The 15,665-nt window shown below is 29.6% G+C and overlaps 1 protein-coding gene across 1 annotated transcript; it reads left to right on the top strand.

The window, feature by feature from the left end:
- Positions 1–8,801: 8,801 nt before the first annotated feature.
- On the top strand, positions 8,802–15,039 carry LOC108464033 (lysine-specific demethylase JMJ26-like). The gene is made up of 14 exons (XM_017764099.2): positions 8,802–9,365; positions 9,443–9,526; positions 9,616–9,716; positions 9,839–9,938; positions 10,467–10,608; positions 10,705–10,768; positions 10,864–11,575; positions 11,688–12,017; positions 12,463–13,036; positions 13,233–13,384; positions 13,698–13,770; positions 13,851–13,936; positions 14,294–14,413; positions 14,774–15,039. The coding sequence occupies exons 1-14, from the start codon at positions 8,988–8,990 to the stop codon at positions 14,837–14,839; spliced, it is 2,982 nt and encodes a 993-aa protein (XP_017619588.1). The 5' UTR covers positions 8,802–8,987; the 3' UTR covers positions 14,840–15,039.
- Positions 15,040–15,665: the final 626 nt, after the last annotated feature.

Here is a 15,665-nt window from a genome sequence, read left to right as displayed (position 1 = left end):
TTTATGCAAAATTTAATACTAAAAATGTTATACTTATAAAAACAAAAATTCTATAATAATGATAATTTAATAAAATTTATTTTTATATAATCTTATATTTTATCAACAAACACATAAATTTTATATTTTAACCAAATAAATTAAATAAAATAATTCTATATTTCATTTTTAATTTACATTTTCGTAACCTAATATATTTGAATTAAAGATTCATGGTTTATACAAAAAAAAAAAAAAACCTGAGTATGATTAGATCTTTATTATTTTATAAATATATAATATAAAAATATGAATTATTATCCTATAATTATTAGTGGAACAAATATGGATTGATGTAATATGTTTTCAGTATATAATAAAATAATTAAAATAAAAGACAAACAACATCAAATTTTTTTACTTCTGGATAAATAGAATAATTACTAAAAAATATATATATATTAACTTTTAATAAATTATAAAAAATATAAAATTTTAATAATAGTGTAATTAATACGACTTAAATTCAAATAACACTTGATATAATCACATCCTATCATGAGTCTAACACGGTAGATTCTTGATATTATTTTTTTAATAGTCTGACGCGGCGCTGCCTGCTGTGTGCATGGGAATGTGTGGTTAAAAATGCCGGGGGGTGATCTGAGGGAATCTTTAAAGCCTGCATTTGGTAGTTTCTATAAAACTACATTTTGGAGTTATTTGAAGAATCAAATTCAAACATAAAAACCAAATACCGACTCATCCACTCACACATCCGACAAACCCCATTTTTAAAGCATTGTATTGTATACAAACAAAACAAGAACAAGAAAAAACAGACCAAAGCGGGCAATTACTATGACCAAACGGTAATGCCAAAACCATTGTCGTTGCTTTACTTTCTTCATCTTTATGTTTTTTTAATTAACCAGTCTTAAATATATGAGTTTTATAACATTATCCCATACTTGGGTTACGCTCTTGCCTTCTTCTTTAACTTTACATCCTTGACGTCTTTCCCACATTTGCGCCTCTCTTTCAGGGTCTATCTACAGTATTAATGAAATTGGATAGGAGTGAAGTGAAACTAAGTGGGGCGGAAATTACTTTGTTTATTACGTGGATCTTATATGCTAACATTGGTTACATCTACGTCACCCCACTCTATCCACTTTACTTCATTAATGTTTTTAATTTAATCTACTAAACGTATATACTTATTATTGACCATGATAAAAGTATATACCTATAGTTTATTCATCAACATAGTTTCAATATTATACAATTTGATATTACAACTAAGTAAATAATATAATTCCTATCACATGAGTATGCGTATAAAAATTATATGTACATTTTAAAATAACATATAGTGTATGGCTTGAAACTATTTAATAATTACACGTAAAATACGTTTAATATTAAAATAAAAAATAGATTAAAATTTAGAGTAAAATGAAATTGAAACACATAAATATATCGTATTAAGATTACTAAATGTACTATAATTATTTATCGTGATGTTGCCATCAACCCTAAGTTGATGTTGAGTTAATAAAGTATGTGTACTCGGATAAAATGTATAAAAAATAAAATAAAGTTTTGATTGATAGGTAAAGTTAAAATTTTACTAATACAATTGATATTATTTCAAATTTAACCACGTGTAAATAATTTATTGGCTTTTAAAAAATAAAATATTAAAATATTATTGAATAATATAACTTATTTTAATGATAGAAAATATTTTATAATTTTTAAAATGAATTGATGTTGAAATGTTTCATGATATCAACTCAATTAGAGAAATAAATATTAATATAAAGCCATAAAATCTTGAAAGAATAAAAATTTAATCATTCAAGAAAAAGAAAAGCAAAACTTTATTAAAACTGTCATACTCCAAAAAATCACATTATTTTGTATCCCTTACCAACTTATAATAAATAATTATTAAGTATTAAAATTATATTTATACTACATAATAAAATATGTATTAAAATTATTTATTTAAACAAATTAAAATTAAGTTTATGTCAAAAATTGAAATAATATTTTTAAAATGAATAAGATTTTAAAAAATAGCATCTCTATTTATATCACAATTATATGTTTAATAATGTATTACAAAATGATATTTTTTTTATTTTTTATACTAAGAGATAAAGATGACACAGCTTTTAAATGCGTTGACTTTAACTCAACATCATTAAGAAAAAGTTAATTTGAAGGTAGTGGATGTTATGAAAAAGAAGGGTAAAATAGGGAAATGCCCTCTTAGAGGAAGATATTTTTACTGGGTGAAGCATTGAATATCCCGATGAAATTAACGGTATTAATGCGTTGATAATAATCTGGTTCATTGCCATCCATGTTACCCAAACATGGGTGTCAGTTGGGGCATCAAGGAGCCCTAACCGCACCAAAGTGTGGTCCCATTTTTATCCCTTTAGTAGTTGAAGATGGTAGTTAATCCCAACTTCCATTGCATAATTACACTTATCCAAAAGTTGACTACTTCATTCATTTTTTTCCAATTTATATGAAAAAAAAATGTGCTTAAGACTGATTTGGTCTAACTTTAATTATTATTATTTATTAATTTCAATTTTTTTATATTAAATGAATAGTAAATTTGAAGGGAGACACCAGAGGAGGTTAAGTCAAAAATGATTTTGAACAAAAGAAAAATAAAAAAAAATTGACATCTTATCTGTCCGACTCATTAACAGATACTCACTAGCTTGGAGTAGTTGGACAAGTAGTCAATTCAAAATTAGAGGGGGCCCTCGAAACCCTAAAGGAAAAATAATTTAATAATTTGGATAACATTAATTACAAAAGATAACAAAAAGGAGCACCAAGTCTTTCAAAATAATAGTGGAGGTAAGAGGGATAGACTTGGACAGGTAGTCTAACACATACCTTAATACGGGAGGGGACACAACAGTTACCTACTACTACCCCTCCCTCCTTTTGCAAGCATGCTACAACCACGGGAACATTATTAAATTTTTATTTTGGACCCTTTCTTTTTTTCTTCTTCCAAATTGCATGATCTTGTCTGCCCACCGAATTCATGCTCTTAGGTTCCTTTTCCCACATATGCTACCGCAATTTTTGTGTGTTGCATTCATTCCGTTGTGAGATTGGGGCCTAGTGGTGAAGTCAAATTTTTTTTAAAGGGATCATATGAAATTTTAATTTTTTATAGTTTATATTTTTATAATTTGTAAAGGATTAAATCGAATTTTTATAATTTTAAGGGGTCAAAATGTAATTTTATTTTTACTAATTTAAAATTTTTAAAAAATTTTAAGGACTAAAAATAAAATTTTACATTTTAAGGGGGCCGGGGCCCATGCCAGCCCCCCTCTGGCTTCGCCCCTATGGGGGCCCATAAGTTTCTTTTTATTTAAAAAGTTATACTTCAATATATTATTTTACAAAATTCATACATTATAACTTGTTATACTCCTATCTTGATTTGCACATGTAACAATATGAGAAGTGATCGAAGAAACACCCACAGAATGCCCTCCACCTTATGTTGTTCGGATGATTATCCAATGACCAACCACCTGCACGTTTCGTATCACTTACAGAAAGGATCATCCATTATTAATCACTTAGTTGGACTGTCCGTTAAGCCACTTACTAACGTAGAGGGGGTCCTCTTCTTCCTTTTCAAAAATCCTAACATGCTAGCCTTCATCCTTCTTTTCATTCTTTGACTTCTTAGACTCATTGTCCTTCAATGGTGAACTAGCCTCTTTTATACCACCACTTTCTCCTTTTTACATTCTCCATTATCGTTAGCCATCATCAACATGATTAAAATAAAATCTAGATTAAAAACTTACACATAATTATCAACGAGGTCTTAGCTCAATAATGATGACAAAGTTGAGCTTTGGGACCTTTGAGGTTTTAAGCTCGAATTCCATCTTATATAAAAAATGTGTGAGTCTTCTTAATTATAATTAATTATTCAATTTAATACTTGTAATGATACAATTTAACTTTAAAAAAAACCGGCGCATAATTTATATTTGGTGAAGAAGGAAACTAACTACATGTGAGAAAATTATATAATAAAGTAGCATATTTTTTTAATGAAAAATCTATAAATGATCCGCTAAATGATGGAAACTGTCTTTTTCCTAGAGCAAGTTCTGTTGCGGTTAATGAGAGAAAAACTGTTGGTTCACGTTCCTGCAAAATAATGGTTATTTAAATGAGGACGGTTGGAGTTGTGGCAGTGGGTAAGTTTATGACCAAAAGATGATAATTTTCAGTAAGCATGTGACTTTGCTTGTCATTGCATTTCCTGCATTTTAAGGCACATGGTTTGCACCCCAAGCTCAAACTGTATGTTAGCCTAACATGGACTTGTCGGCTATTATTTTGATGCATATAGAGATTTTTCATTTTTAAAATTTTGTCGACATTAAATTAGGAGGCTTTTGTAAACCAAATTTGTTTGAATTATGTGGGTGCCCAAATTCTTCGTCTGTTTACTTTGTAGATCTTATGGTAAACTCCAATGGCCCACTCCAAGTAAGGTCTCTTTCAACTGATTTTGCATCTAAAAATAACGATATAGTAAACAAAACTTCTCACCTTCTTCTTCTTATACATATATAATTTCTACAGTTTTTAGATTTTATGGGGCAGGGTTGAAAAAGTGATTAATTTCTTAATTTATTTTACAATATTTTAATGTGGAATTTAAAATTATTTTTAAAAATGCTATAAATCTTATTATAATGCTAATTTTAAATATTTTTATATAAAATCTTCAAATAAGACAACTAAAAAAATTAAAAATTTAGACATAAATAATTTTTTGTACAAGATTCAAACTCAAATTCTTTTTAAGGAAAGTGAACACTTCACCAGTTGATCACAACTAAGATTTCATGAACATGAATCCTTTACTACTACACCAATGATTTAATTAATATATATATGTTTATATAATTTTTTTTCTTTTGGACATTTTGTTATTGTGGCATAATTTAGTAAAATCTATAAAAGAACAATTTAAACCTAAAATATATCTTAAAAACCCCACATGTGATAGAGCTTGAACCTAAGATATCAAACTTCTCAAATCTTCAATTTTTTTTTTATTTCAACCAAAACTTTATTTTGTTTTATGTAAACTATTTACCATATAAATCGCATTAAAATTTAAAGTCTAAAATTATATTATAATAAACTCATAACATAAATTAATTTAAATAAATACCTAATTAGGTACAATCAAAGGACAAAAGCTCATTATTAAATGTAAAATAAATATATATTATAAACGAATTTGAAGAATTTTTGAATCGATTAATATTTCTTTAATTGTTTAATTAATATATTACTTAATTTTTATTTTAAATATTATAATATTATAATATCAATGTTACAATTTAAAAAAAATTATACAAATATTTGGTCAAAATAAAATAATAATTTAATCATTAAGTATAAATATTTATAAGATTACTAAATAAAATTGTAACTATAATTGAAATTGAAATTCATCGCTACATTTTATTTTGATTGATATTTGATATTTATATTTTTTTATTAAAAATAAATTTATCATAACTTAAAATTGAATTTTTCCACTTAATTTTTGTTTGATAAGATTTTCCTACTAAACTTTAAAATTTTGATTGAATTTTCTCACATGAATAACTAGAGTGGTAAAATTTAATAAAAATTAAAATTATGTTGTAAAATTTAATTACATAAAAGTAAATGATAAATTTGTCTATATTTTAAAAACCCATTTGCAAAATTTAACCAACATAAAAGTGTTCATGGGTCACATTAGTCTACTTGTGATATCAACATTATATATAGTTATCCCAACTTGATTTGACTTAAAATATAATTTTAAATTTTTCCCAACAGCCAATCATATGAATTAAAATTGATAAAATTAAATTATATATATTAAATGTATAACTTTTATAAAATACAAAGATTAAAATAGATAAAATCTATATCTTTTGCAAAGTATAGAGAGTAATAGTAGAATATATAACCTTTGTTTTTTTGGATGGATTTCAGGCCAGAATTTGGGCCCTATTCCTTTGTTTTTCTGGGGTTTCTTTGAGCCTGTTCGACTGTTCCTCCTTCTATGAAAAGCAACAACTAAGAATAGGTTTCTCAATTTACCCATAAAAACCAAAGGATTTGACTTAGATCATTGACATTAATCACATTTTTTATTCATTTGATTAAAAACACTAAAATTTATAAATTAAGGGTAAATATTAAATTTATACGTAAATTTTAATTTATTGTACAATATTATACATAAAATTCAATTTTATGTGATTTTATACATGAATTTTTATGTGTTTCAATTTTCATTAATAACTAACAATATTATCACATTAGTATAACTTTATGTTGATATATTACATACACAAATAATTATATTAATCTAATACGAAAATAAATATATGCATTTATTTATTCAAATGTGTACAATTAAATCAAAATTAAAGATTTATGTATACATATGAACTACAATTTAAATTTCATATATGTAATTGTACCAAATCAAACTTCATGTATCAAATTATATATTAGACCAATGTTAATATATAAATTTAATATTTATCCTAAAACTGATGAAAAAAGGTTATTTACAACTCTTTCTAAGAATTAAGGTAATAGAAAAAGATTTTCTAAAATAAAATAAACCATTCTTTCAACCGACTCGAACTTATATTATCTTTTAATAAATAATAATTATATTGGGATGTTTTAATTTTTTCTTAAAAGTTATAATTTTAATCACTGATTTTAATTTTTTTTGAAATAAATAAGAATAATTCAAATATAATATATATCATGTTTAATATATATTGTAAGCAGTTTACAATGTCAATAATACCACATTGCAAACACATATATAATATAAAAATTTACATAACAAATTCTTTATAATTTGTGTAATTAAAGTAGGTGCCTAACCTATTGATTTATACATGAGCACTTGAGCTTTTTAATTTTATTTTTAGGAATAATTATTTTATATTTTATTATTAAAAGTTGTATTTGAATCAACATATTTTAATTAATGTAACTTTCTCCAAAAATTTCAAATGAAGAAATATAATTATATAAAGAAAGTGTAGTATTATGAAAAAAACATACATTCTGCCATAAAGTATGTATAAAGAGAAACATAATTTGGTGCTCAACCATTCATTGCCTATACGTAGTTCAAATTATATCATTTTTATGACTTTTTGTATCGTATAGGTAAAATAAATTTTAAAATTTCTTTTTATATATTACAATTTACAAAGTATACAAACATCTATTATAACTTTTTAATATAGAGGTTACACCTCTCTACTATTGAAATATCAGTATTCACAAGGCATAACAAATTATTTAGTTTCCATTTTGTACTGTATTGCTTATATTAGTGATTAAATGTTGGGGTGAAGTCAAAATAGTTTTTAAAAAGTCAAATAAAATTTTAATTTTTTATAATCTATATTTTTATTAATTTTAAATTTTTTAAATTTTTAAAAGGTCTAAATAATAATTTTCCGCCCTACCTGCGCCTAGATTCTCCTCTTATTAAATGGGAATAATCCATCTCATTTGTGATAGCAGGGTATGCTTTCATGCTGTAAATTGAGCTATATTATTAAGTTAATGATCTATTAAGTGAAAGTTGAATGCTTTTCATGTATTGTTTTATTAGTCCAATGCATCAGACTATCGGAAAACAGCTGTTGTGAAGCAAAATTTTGGTAAGGCATTAGAATGACCCTTCCTTATAGGCTTTCTAAACTTATACAAATATTTTTACAGCATTAAATATCAAAAGAATTCCAACTAATCAATTTATACTGTATTTAATTATCAGTAAAAGATTTTTTAAAATATTTATACTATTATTATATCACGAGTTAATTTAATATCAATTCAGTTAAAAAATTACGAAAATATCTTTCTATAGTTAAAATAAATTATATTATGGTGAGATTTGGATCCATGACATTTGAGTATATAAAATTTTAATTTTATCACTCAACCAAAAATTTGTTTTAAAATATTTTGTATGCGTTTTAATTTTATCATGCACAATTTGTTACCTTTAGCAATTGTATATATTGATATTATTATTGATTGAATTGACGTTACAAGTTAACTCAAACATTAACTTAAGATTGATGGCAACGCCGTAATAAACAATTGTAGGGTAGTTAATGTTCTTAACCTAATGTATTTATATATACTAAAATTCATTTTTAGTATTATACATATTGCATGCAGGGGCATTGCTAGGGGGGTTGGCAGGGATCTCGACCTCCCTTAAAATGGATTTTTTTTATTTAATCCCTTAAATTTAAAAAAGAATTAAATTAATAAAAATAAAATTATACTTCAAACCCCTAAGTATGATAAAATTTTGATTTAATTCTTTAAAATTATAAAGATATAAACTATTAAAATATATTTTACTATCGTTCCCTAAAAGAATTTTCGACATCACCCCTAATTACATGTGCTAGTATTAATTAATTTTATTATTTATTGTACATTATTTTTAAACAAATTCTTACATTGTAAATAAATAATTTTTAAGTGTAGTAGAATTAGAAATTTGAGTAATATTATAATGCTTACCATTATAAATTTATTTATTTATTTAAAATGATGTAAAACAATTAAAAATACAACTTATTGCAGATCATTTCAACATTAGAAAACGTTAAATTTTCAAAAAATCCATTCAGGTAAGTTGTTTTCGAATTCACCTTTATTGAAATAAAACCAAAAGCTAAATTTTGTTTCTTAGCTCCCAAGCTAAACCAGCATACGTCATATCGCACATCCTTTAAAAAGAACAAAACCCCGCTCGTACATTTATATCAACTAAGGTGCAGACTGAGGAGGAAACTGAAGAGACAGTTTTTCACTGTTACTCTGTTACTTTCATTTGACGAACACTGAACAAAATCAAAGGCATGAAAGAAGGGGAGGTTGTGGGAGAAGAGTCGTTCTGGAACGGCGAAATGGTACCTTTTATAGCACCTCCGGAAGAGCTTCAGTGTGCAAGAAACGGACGTAAATGGCGTTGTAGCCGCTGGAGGATCCACGGTGAATCATACTGCGAATTTCATTTTCTCCACCAAAAGAACCGTTGCAAGCAAAACCCTGCGAAAACCAGGCCACATAAGAAGAAGAGGAAGAGGACTAATCAAAATGAACGAGTGGAAGAAGAAAAGGGTATTTCTGTTTTGGACAAGGACTATGGGAATGGCGGAGGAGTTGAGCCTTGGTCACGGAGGACTAGGAATGCCAAGTTTGCAGCGGAGAAACAAGAGAATGGCCCCAAATCCAAGGTGTGTTTTACTTGTTCTGTTTTGTTTTTAAAGAGCTTTGTTTTGAAATGATGACTTTTTTAATGTGAACAACTCAGGGGAAGAAAGATGGAAACGGTGCCAAAAGCGAGTCATTTTCAAGGACTGGCAATGTCTCCTCAGCAGAAAAAAAGGAAGTTGCGGTGAGCTTGCCCGTTTGGCTTTGAAATTAAAGGTTTCTCTCTTCTTTTTTTCCTTCCGATTAAAGGCATTGTTTTCATTTGGAAAGTAGGGTGGTGGTTATTGCCATCAGTGCCATCAGCTCAAAAGCCGAGTGCAGTTCTGCCGCAAGTGTCAACGTAAACGCTACTGTGATTCATGCATAAAAAAATGGTACTCAAATCTTCATCTTTTTTATTTTTATTTTTTATTTTTTAAAGCAACGTTTTAATGGCCAACAAAAAAAATGTCTTAATTCAGTGTTTATTGTCACTAATGAAGAGATTCGAATATAGGTACCCGCGGTTTCCAGAGAAAGCCATAGCTGGGTCCTGCCCATTTTGCCGTAAAATTTGCAACTGTAAATCATGTTTGCGTTCGGACCAACTCATGAAGGTTAATATTCGTAGTTTGCTATTTAATTATGTTTCTTTCAAGCTATAGAATCAACCTGAAATGATTAAATGGAAAATCTTAATATTTTATTATTAAATAAATGCATGGAATAAGTCTATAATAACAGTAGAAATGATTGCAAAGTAATAAAGAAGAAAAATAAAAAATATGCAGATTTTATGTGCAAAACGATAATATTGAAAAACAACAATACAACAGATTTGCGGCTATGTTCAGTTTTTAAGGGATAAACAACCCGTCTAATAGAAGAAGTATAGTTCTATACGAATACAACTTGTGCACATTGAACTTTTCAGACTGGATCAAACAGGATTGAGTCACACAAGTCTGACATGTCAAATGAACTCTTGCATAGTCCTATACGAATACAACTTCTGCACATAGAACTTTTCAGGCTGGATCTAACAGGATTGAGTCACACAAGTCTAATATGTCAAATGCACTCTTGCTTCTATTTTGTGATTTTTATTTTAATGACTACCAGTGGGTTCTTACACATTCTAATAGGATGTCAAAAACTCTGGACTGCCATTGAATAAAGAAGAAAGAATTAAACACTTCAAGTATCTAATCTCCTTGTTGTATCCTTTCCTGAAACAATTTAATGAGGAGCAAATGAAGGAAATAGAGCTAGAAGCCAAGATCCAAGGTATGAAATGTTGGGGTTAACTGATTATTTGAGTTGAATCAAAGACACCAATAATTCAAAAATATTGTTAATATCAAATGATGAATGTTGCGGCAGGATTAAGGTCATCAGAGATGGAACTACTTCGGCCTGTTCCTAGTGATTACGAACGTTTGTATTGGTGGGTTTCATTCTTAATATAATAAGAAGAATGTTGGAATTATTTTTGGTCTTTGTTGAAATTAGCTTTGTATTATCTGTTTCATTTTATGGCAGCAATAATTGCAAAACATCAATAGTTGATCTCCACAGAGTCTGCCCAAAATGTTCATATGAGCTTTGCCTCACTTGTTGTTGGGAAATTCGGGGTAAATGCTTGCGAAGTGGAGATAAAATGGTCCAAAGATATCTTGACAGAGGGAGAGCTTACTTACATGGAGGGGAACCTTTATCATTAGATAAGGAAAAGAACAAGACAAGCTCTAGGAAACATGTCAAGCTACCATCTGAGTGGCAAGTAAAGGGAAATGGTGACATCCCCTGCCCAGTGGAGAAACTGGGTGGTTGTGGACACAAGTGCTTGGAATTGAAATGCATGTTGCCAGCCAATTGGGTTTCTATGTTGAAAATCAAAGCTGAAAGATTGGTTAAGTTGCATAAACTTGACAATGGGCTTGGAACCTTAACAGGACATTGTTCTTGTCTATTTGATAATGAGATTGGTGTTGTGAATGAGGCAATACAGGAACACAGTAGTAACGAACGCTTGTATTCTCCTTTGGCCAAAGATTTACAACAGGGGGATCTAGAGCATTTTCAGTGGCATTGGATTAAGGGAGAGCCAGTGATTGTTAGGAATGTTCATGAATTAACCTCTGGCTTAAGTTGGGAGCCAATGGTACTGTGGCGTGCATTCCGTGATATATCAAGTAAGAAAGGTTCTTCAAACGTTAATGTGAAAGCAATTGATTGTCTTGACTTGTGCGAGGTAAGTTGTTTCGATTTGCTATTTGCTTTAATGATCATCATCAAATATACGTGATCTAAATGAGTATCATTATGTTTCTGTCAATTGATATTAATTACATTTTAAAATGCAGGTTGAACTAAACATTCATAAATTTTTCATGGGATATTTAGAGGGTTGTGTACATAGTAACTCTTGGCCTCAGATTCTGAAACTAAAAGATTGGCCCCCATCAAATCATTTTGAGGAGCTCTTACCACGCCATTGTGCAGAATTTGTCAGTTCCTTGCCATTTTTGGAATACACGAATCCTTTCTCAGGCATCCTCAACATGGCAGCAAAATTGCCTGCAAACAGTTTGAGGCCAGACCTTGGTCCAAAAACATATATAGCTTATGGGTTTGTTGAAGAGCTTGGGCGTGGAGACTCAGTGACCAAGCTTCATTTTGACATGTCGGACGCGGTATGAAAATTTAGTATATATTGCAATATCTTGCTAAGTGGTTCGTTAGAGAAATGCTTTTATTGGAGATTTGGTGGCTTATGTCATATTTTTGGAATCATCAAGCTTTCTATCCTAGTCTTTAACTACATTTAGGATTTTGTTAACAGTTTTCGGTATATGTTGCAATATCTGAGTTTGAATTGCTCATATGTGAAAGAATATGAGCCTTTAGCTAGCAGCTTCATTTTAAATTAAACTAATGCAACAATGAATCCTATAGGGGACAGCCCATGGGCTAGAACTTGAAACTCTCAACTTTGAAGGCTTAGGTATGAATCCTGCAGAGAGAGGCAATTACTTGGATTGAATTTTCTATTATACTTGCTCCTATCGTCTCTGCTGAAAATTAAAGCATTCTTCTTATATGAATACATAACAATGTGGTTGCTTTTGTACAACTCAGGTGAATGTTTTGGTGCACTCAGCTGAAGTGATTCATACCTCTGACCAGCTTGCTGACATAGAAATTTTGAAAATGAGGCATGTAAGACAAGATCAAATGGAGTTATATGGCAATTACAAGGGCTCCAATTTGCCTTTGGAAGAGCAAGTAGGTATGGACTTTTGGCCAAAAGTTGCGAAGCATTCGAAGATGAAAAGTATAACTAGCAAGAAGGAAGTGAATCCATGTCAATGTTCAGATTCAACAACTAAATTGCTGATGAAAACTTTAGAATTTCAAAATGAAGAGAATTCTAAATTGGATAAAGAAAGCAACGGGAGAATTAAAGAGGCTCATACCAGTGATACCTCATTTTCAAATATGCATTCTCCTAATGGCTGGGACGAAGATTCTTGTTTGCTGATGAAAGGGCAAGTTGATGCTGATGTCATGGTTAAAGTTGTGAAGTCGCCAAAGAGAAAAAGTAGAACTAGAAAGAAGAAGGTGAAATCTTGTCAAACATCATTGTTGGTTCAAAATGAAGAGGAATTAGAAGTGGGTGAAAGTAATGGGAAAATATATAAGACTCATTCTGGTGATTCTTCTTTCTGAAATATGCATTTCGATACAATTATACCTGCTTGAGTTTTGATTTCTCTTTTCATCATTTTCATTGAGTTGGACTGCTCTATAAATCTGGATACAGTGATCTATCTCTTTCATTTCTCCTTTCTCAATAATGCCTATGAAAACTAACATTTGCTTATTTTGTTTCTCTTCTGGTTCAACAGATACAGCTATAGATGCGTGCTTAACAAATGAAGCATCTGGAGGTGGGGCTCTTTGGGATATTTTTCGTAGGCAAGATGTTCCCAAACTTGAGGAATACCTTAGGAAGCATCATAGAGAATTCAGGCATGTTTATTGCTCTCCAGTGGATCAGGTAGCTACCCTTTCACAATTATATGCTTCTGCACATTGGCGTGTTTGTAGTGTCCCATGGTAAACACTTGGATTGCCATGTACCGGTCATTTCTATTAAATGTATTACAATTGTTTTTCTGGAATGATTGATTATAAATTTAATTAAATCCTAAAGTTGAATCATAAACAGTTTTTCCTTGCATTTTAAGACTGGTAAGCAAAAGATCATTCCCTTTTTAGCCTGATAGACCTACTATCTGATCTTATCTTTAAGAATTTTGTTTGTAATATATGATAGTACGAACTAGAATGAAAATGAATTTATGTGACAGGTTGTGCACCCGATTCATGATCAAACTTTCTACCTGAACATGCACCATAAGAGAAAGCTCAAGGAGGAGTTTGGTTAGCACTTTATTGGGTGTTGCTCGGTTGCCTTGAGTATTTCCCTTTCTGTCATAGAAAATTTATATGCTTCTTTGCAGGAGTCGAGCCTTGGACCATTATACAAAAACTTGGAGAAGCGATCTTTATACCTGCTGGTTGTCCTCATCAAGTGAGAAATCTCAAGGCATGTAAATTCTTGGAGATACCTTTTAATACAAAGTTGACAATAACCTAACTTTGATCTGAAATTGCATTTCAGAGTAGTGACTTTTTGTTGATAGAGATGAATGCAATTTTCTATGTTAGTTGGCCTCAGATGAGAGTATATAATGTTGGGTGTATACAATATGGTTTCAAGTTAGAACTGATATCCTTCCATGCAAGCTTGGTTGACCAATAAGTTTTGTATTTACTTTCAGATTTGTAGTGCATTGTTTTGTGTGCTAATGTATTATACACTTCATAGGAGTTTCAGTTTGATTGCATCCTTGCATAATATTGTTATTATTATTCTGATTATGTATATTTTGCCCCTTTGCAGTCATGTACAAAAGTTGCTCTTGACTTTGTGTCTCCTGAAAATATTCGTGAATGCATCCGTTTGACCGAGGAGTTTCGAGTTCTTCCACATGAGCATAGGTCTAAAGAGGACAAGCTAGAGGTAAATTATTTCATAACATTATTTTGTTGAATTATATCGTGCACTTCATGGAACTTTCTTATACATCATGTTTCAACTTTGAAGATCATTGGCCTCCTGGTTTTAACTTTTCTAATGCATGCATGTTATTCCCTTCATATTCATGCTCTGAACAAGTATTATGAAATATTACTTTTCCTTCAGTGTCACAGCATCAATGCTTAATGAATGTAAAAAAAGACGCATGACAAAGTAATGCTCAAAACCAAGAAAAATAGTTCTCATATATATATATACCAAAAATGAAGCTTAGTATGTGCATGTTATCCATCTACAAACGGGCGAACGGTGTTTTGATATTACACCCTTTATGTGAAACAGGTGAAGAAAATGATGCTTCATGCTTTGAAATATGCCGTGGAGGAATTGGAGAAGCTCACTGCATGAGTCTCTTAATCCCCATCCTTTGAAATATATTTATTCTAAATATTGCCAGGCAGCAACAATGGCAGGTGTCATAATTTTTGCAAACAGATTTTGCACCTAGCTTGTTAGAAGTTTCTTCTTTTCGTTGGAGGTCTGTATTTACTCTTTTCAGCCAATGCATGATTTAAACTTATTATATTGAGCCAATGGTTTAAGAACAACCTCTTAATTTTTTGAGATTTAGCATAAAGCATCTGTGTAATGCAAATGCTGGCAATTTAACGTGCATAATGAGAAAGATTATACATGGATGCCAAATTTATGTGTTCTATTTTATCAACCTTAGCATTCTTCAAAGTAACAAAATCTTGAAGATGCTAATGGCTGCAAAAAAGACCACCGAATTTTTATGGTGACAATTGCCACACGGTGGGTCGTCATCAACAATGTTCTTTGTACGCTTGACTTCTTAAAAATATGACGACTTTTAAAATCTTTTGGTGTATCAAGTTCATTAAGGTAGTGATTGAGAGTTTAAATTTGAGTTCGGATTTTAAAACAGTGTTTATAATGTATATATATATTTTATAAATTCAAGCTTAAATTTTAAAAGGATCTTAAAACACGTATTTATAATATTTTTTGATAAAACTCATACTATGCAATAATCTAAAGACATTGATTCTTCATATTTTTTTGATTTCAAGTTGTATTTTTTATCTCAAACTAAACACGGTGGTCATCAACGCAAAAAAAAAAAAGGAGAAAAGTTGAATTTGCTCGAGTCTTTTTAATGGTTTTTCCCTTAAATTGTTTCTTAAATTGTTTTATTATAAAATTATTATTT

The sequence above is a fragment of the Gossypium arboreum genome, chromosome 13 (assembly GCF_025698485.1).
Source record: "Gossypium arboreum isolate Shixiya-1 chromosome 13, ASM2569848v2, whole genome shotgun sequence".
Lineage (NCBI taxonomy): Eukaryota > Viridiplantae > Streptophyta > Magnoliopsida > Malvales > Malvaceae > Gossypium > Gossypium arboreum.
This window is presented reverse-complemented; position numbering and strand designations above follow the sequence as displayed.

What these genes read in the sequence shown, in the direction of transcription:
- LOC108464033 (XM_017764099.2), top strand. Translation starts at nt 8,988, where the DNA reads ATGAAAGAAGGGGAGGTTGTGGGAGAAGAGTCGTTCTGGAACGGCGAA. An exon ending in GTTCGGACCAACTCATGAAG is followed by an intron (nt 9,939 to 10,466) that starts GTTAATATTCGT and finishes ACATTCTAATAG; the next exon opens with GATGTCAAAAACTCTGGACT. An exon ending in ATCAAGTGAGAAATCTCAAG is followed by an intron (nt 13,937 to 14,293) that starts GCATGTAAATTC and finishes GCCCCTTTGCAG; the next exon opens with TCATGTACAAAAGTTGCTCT.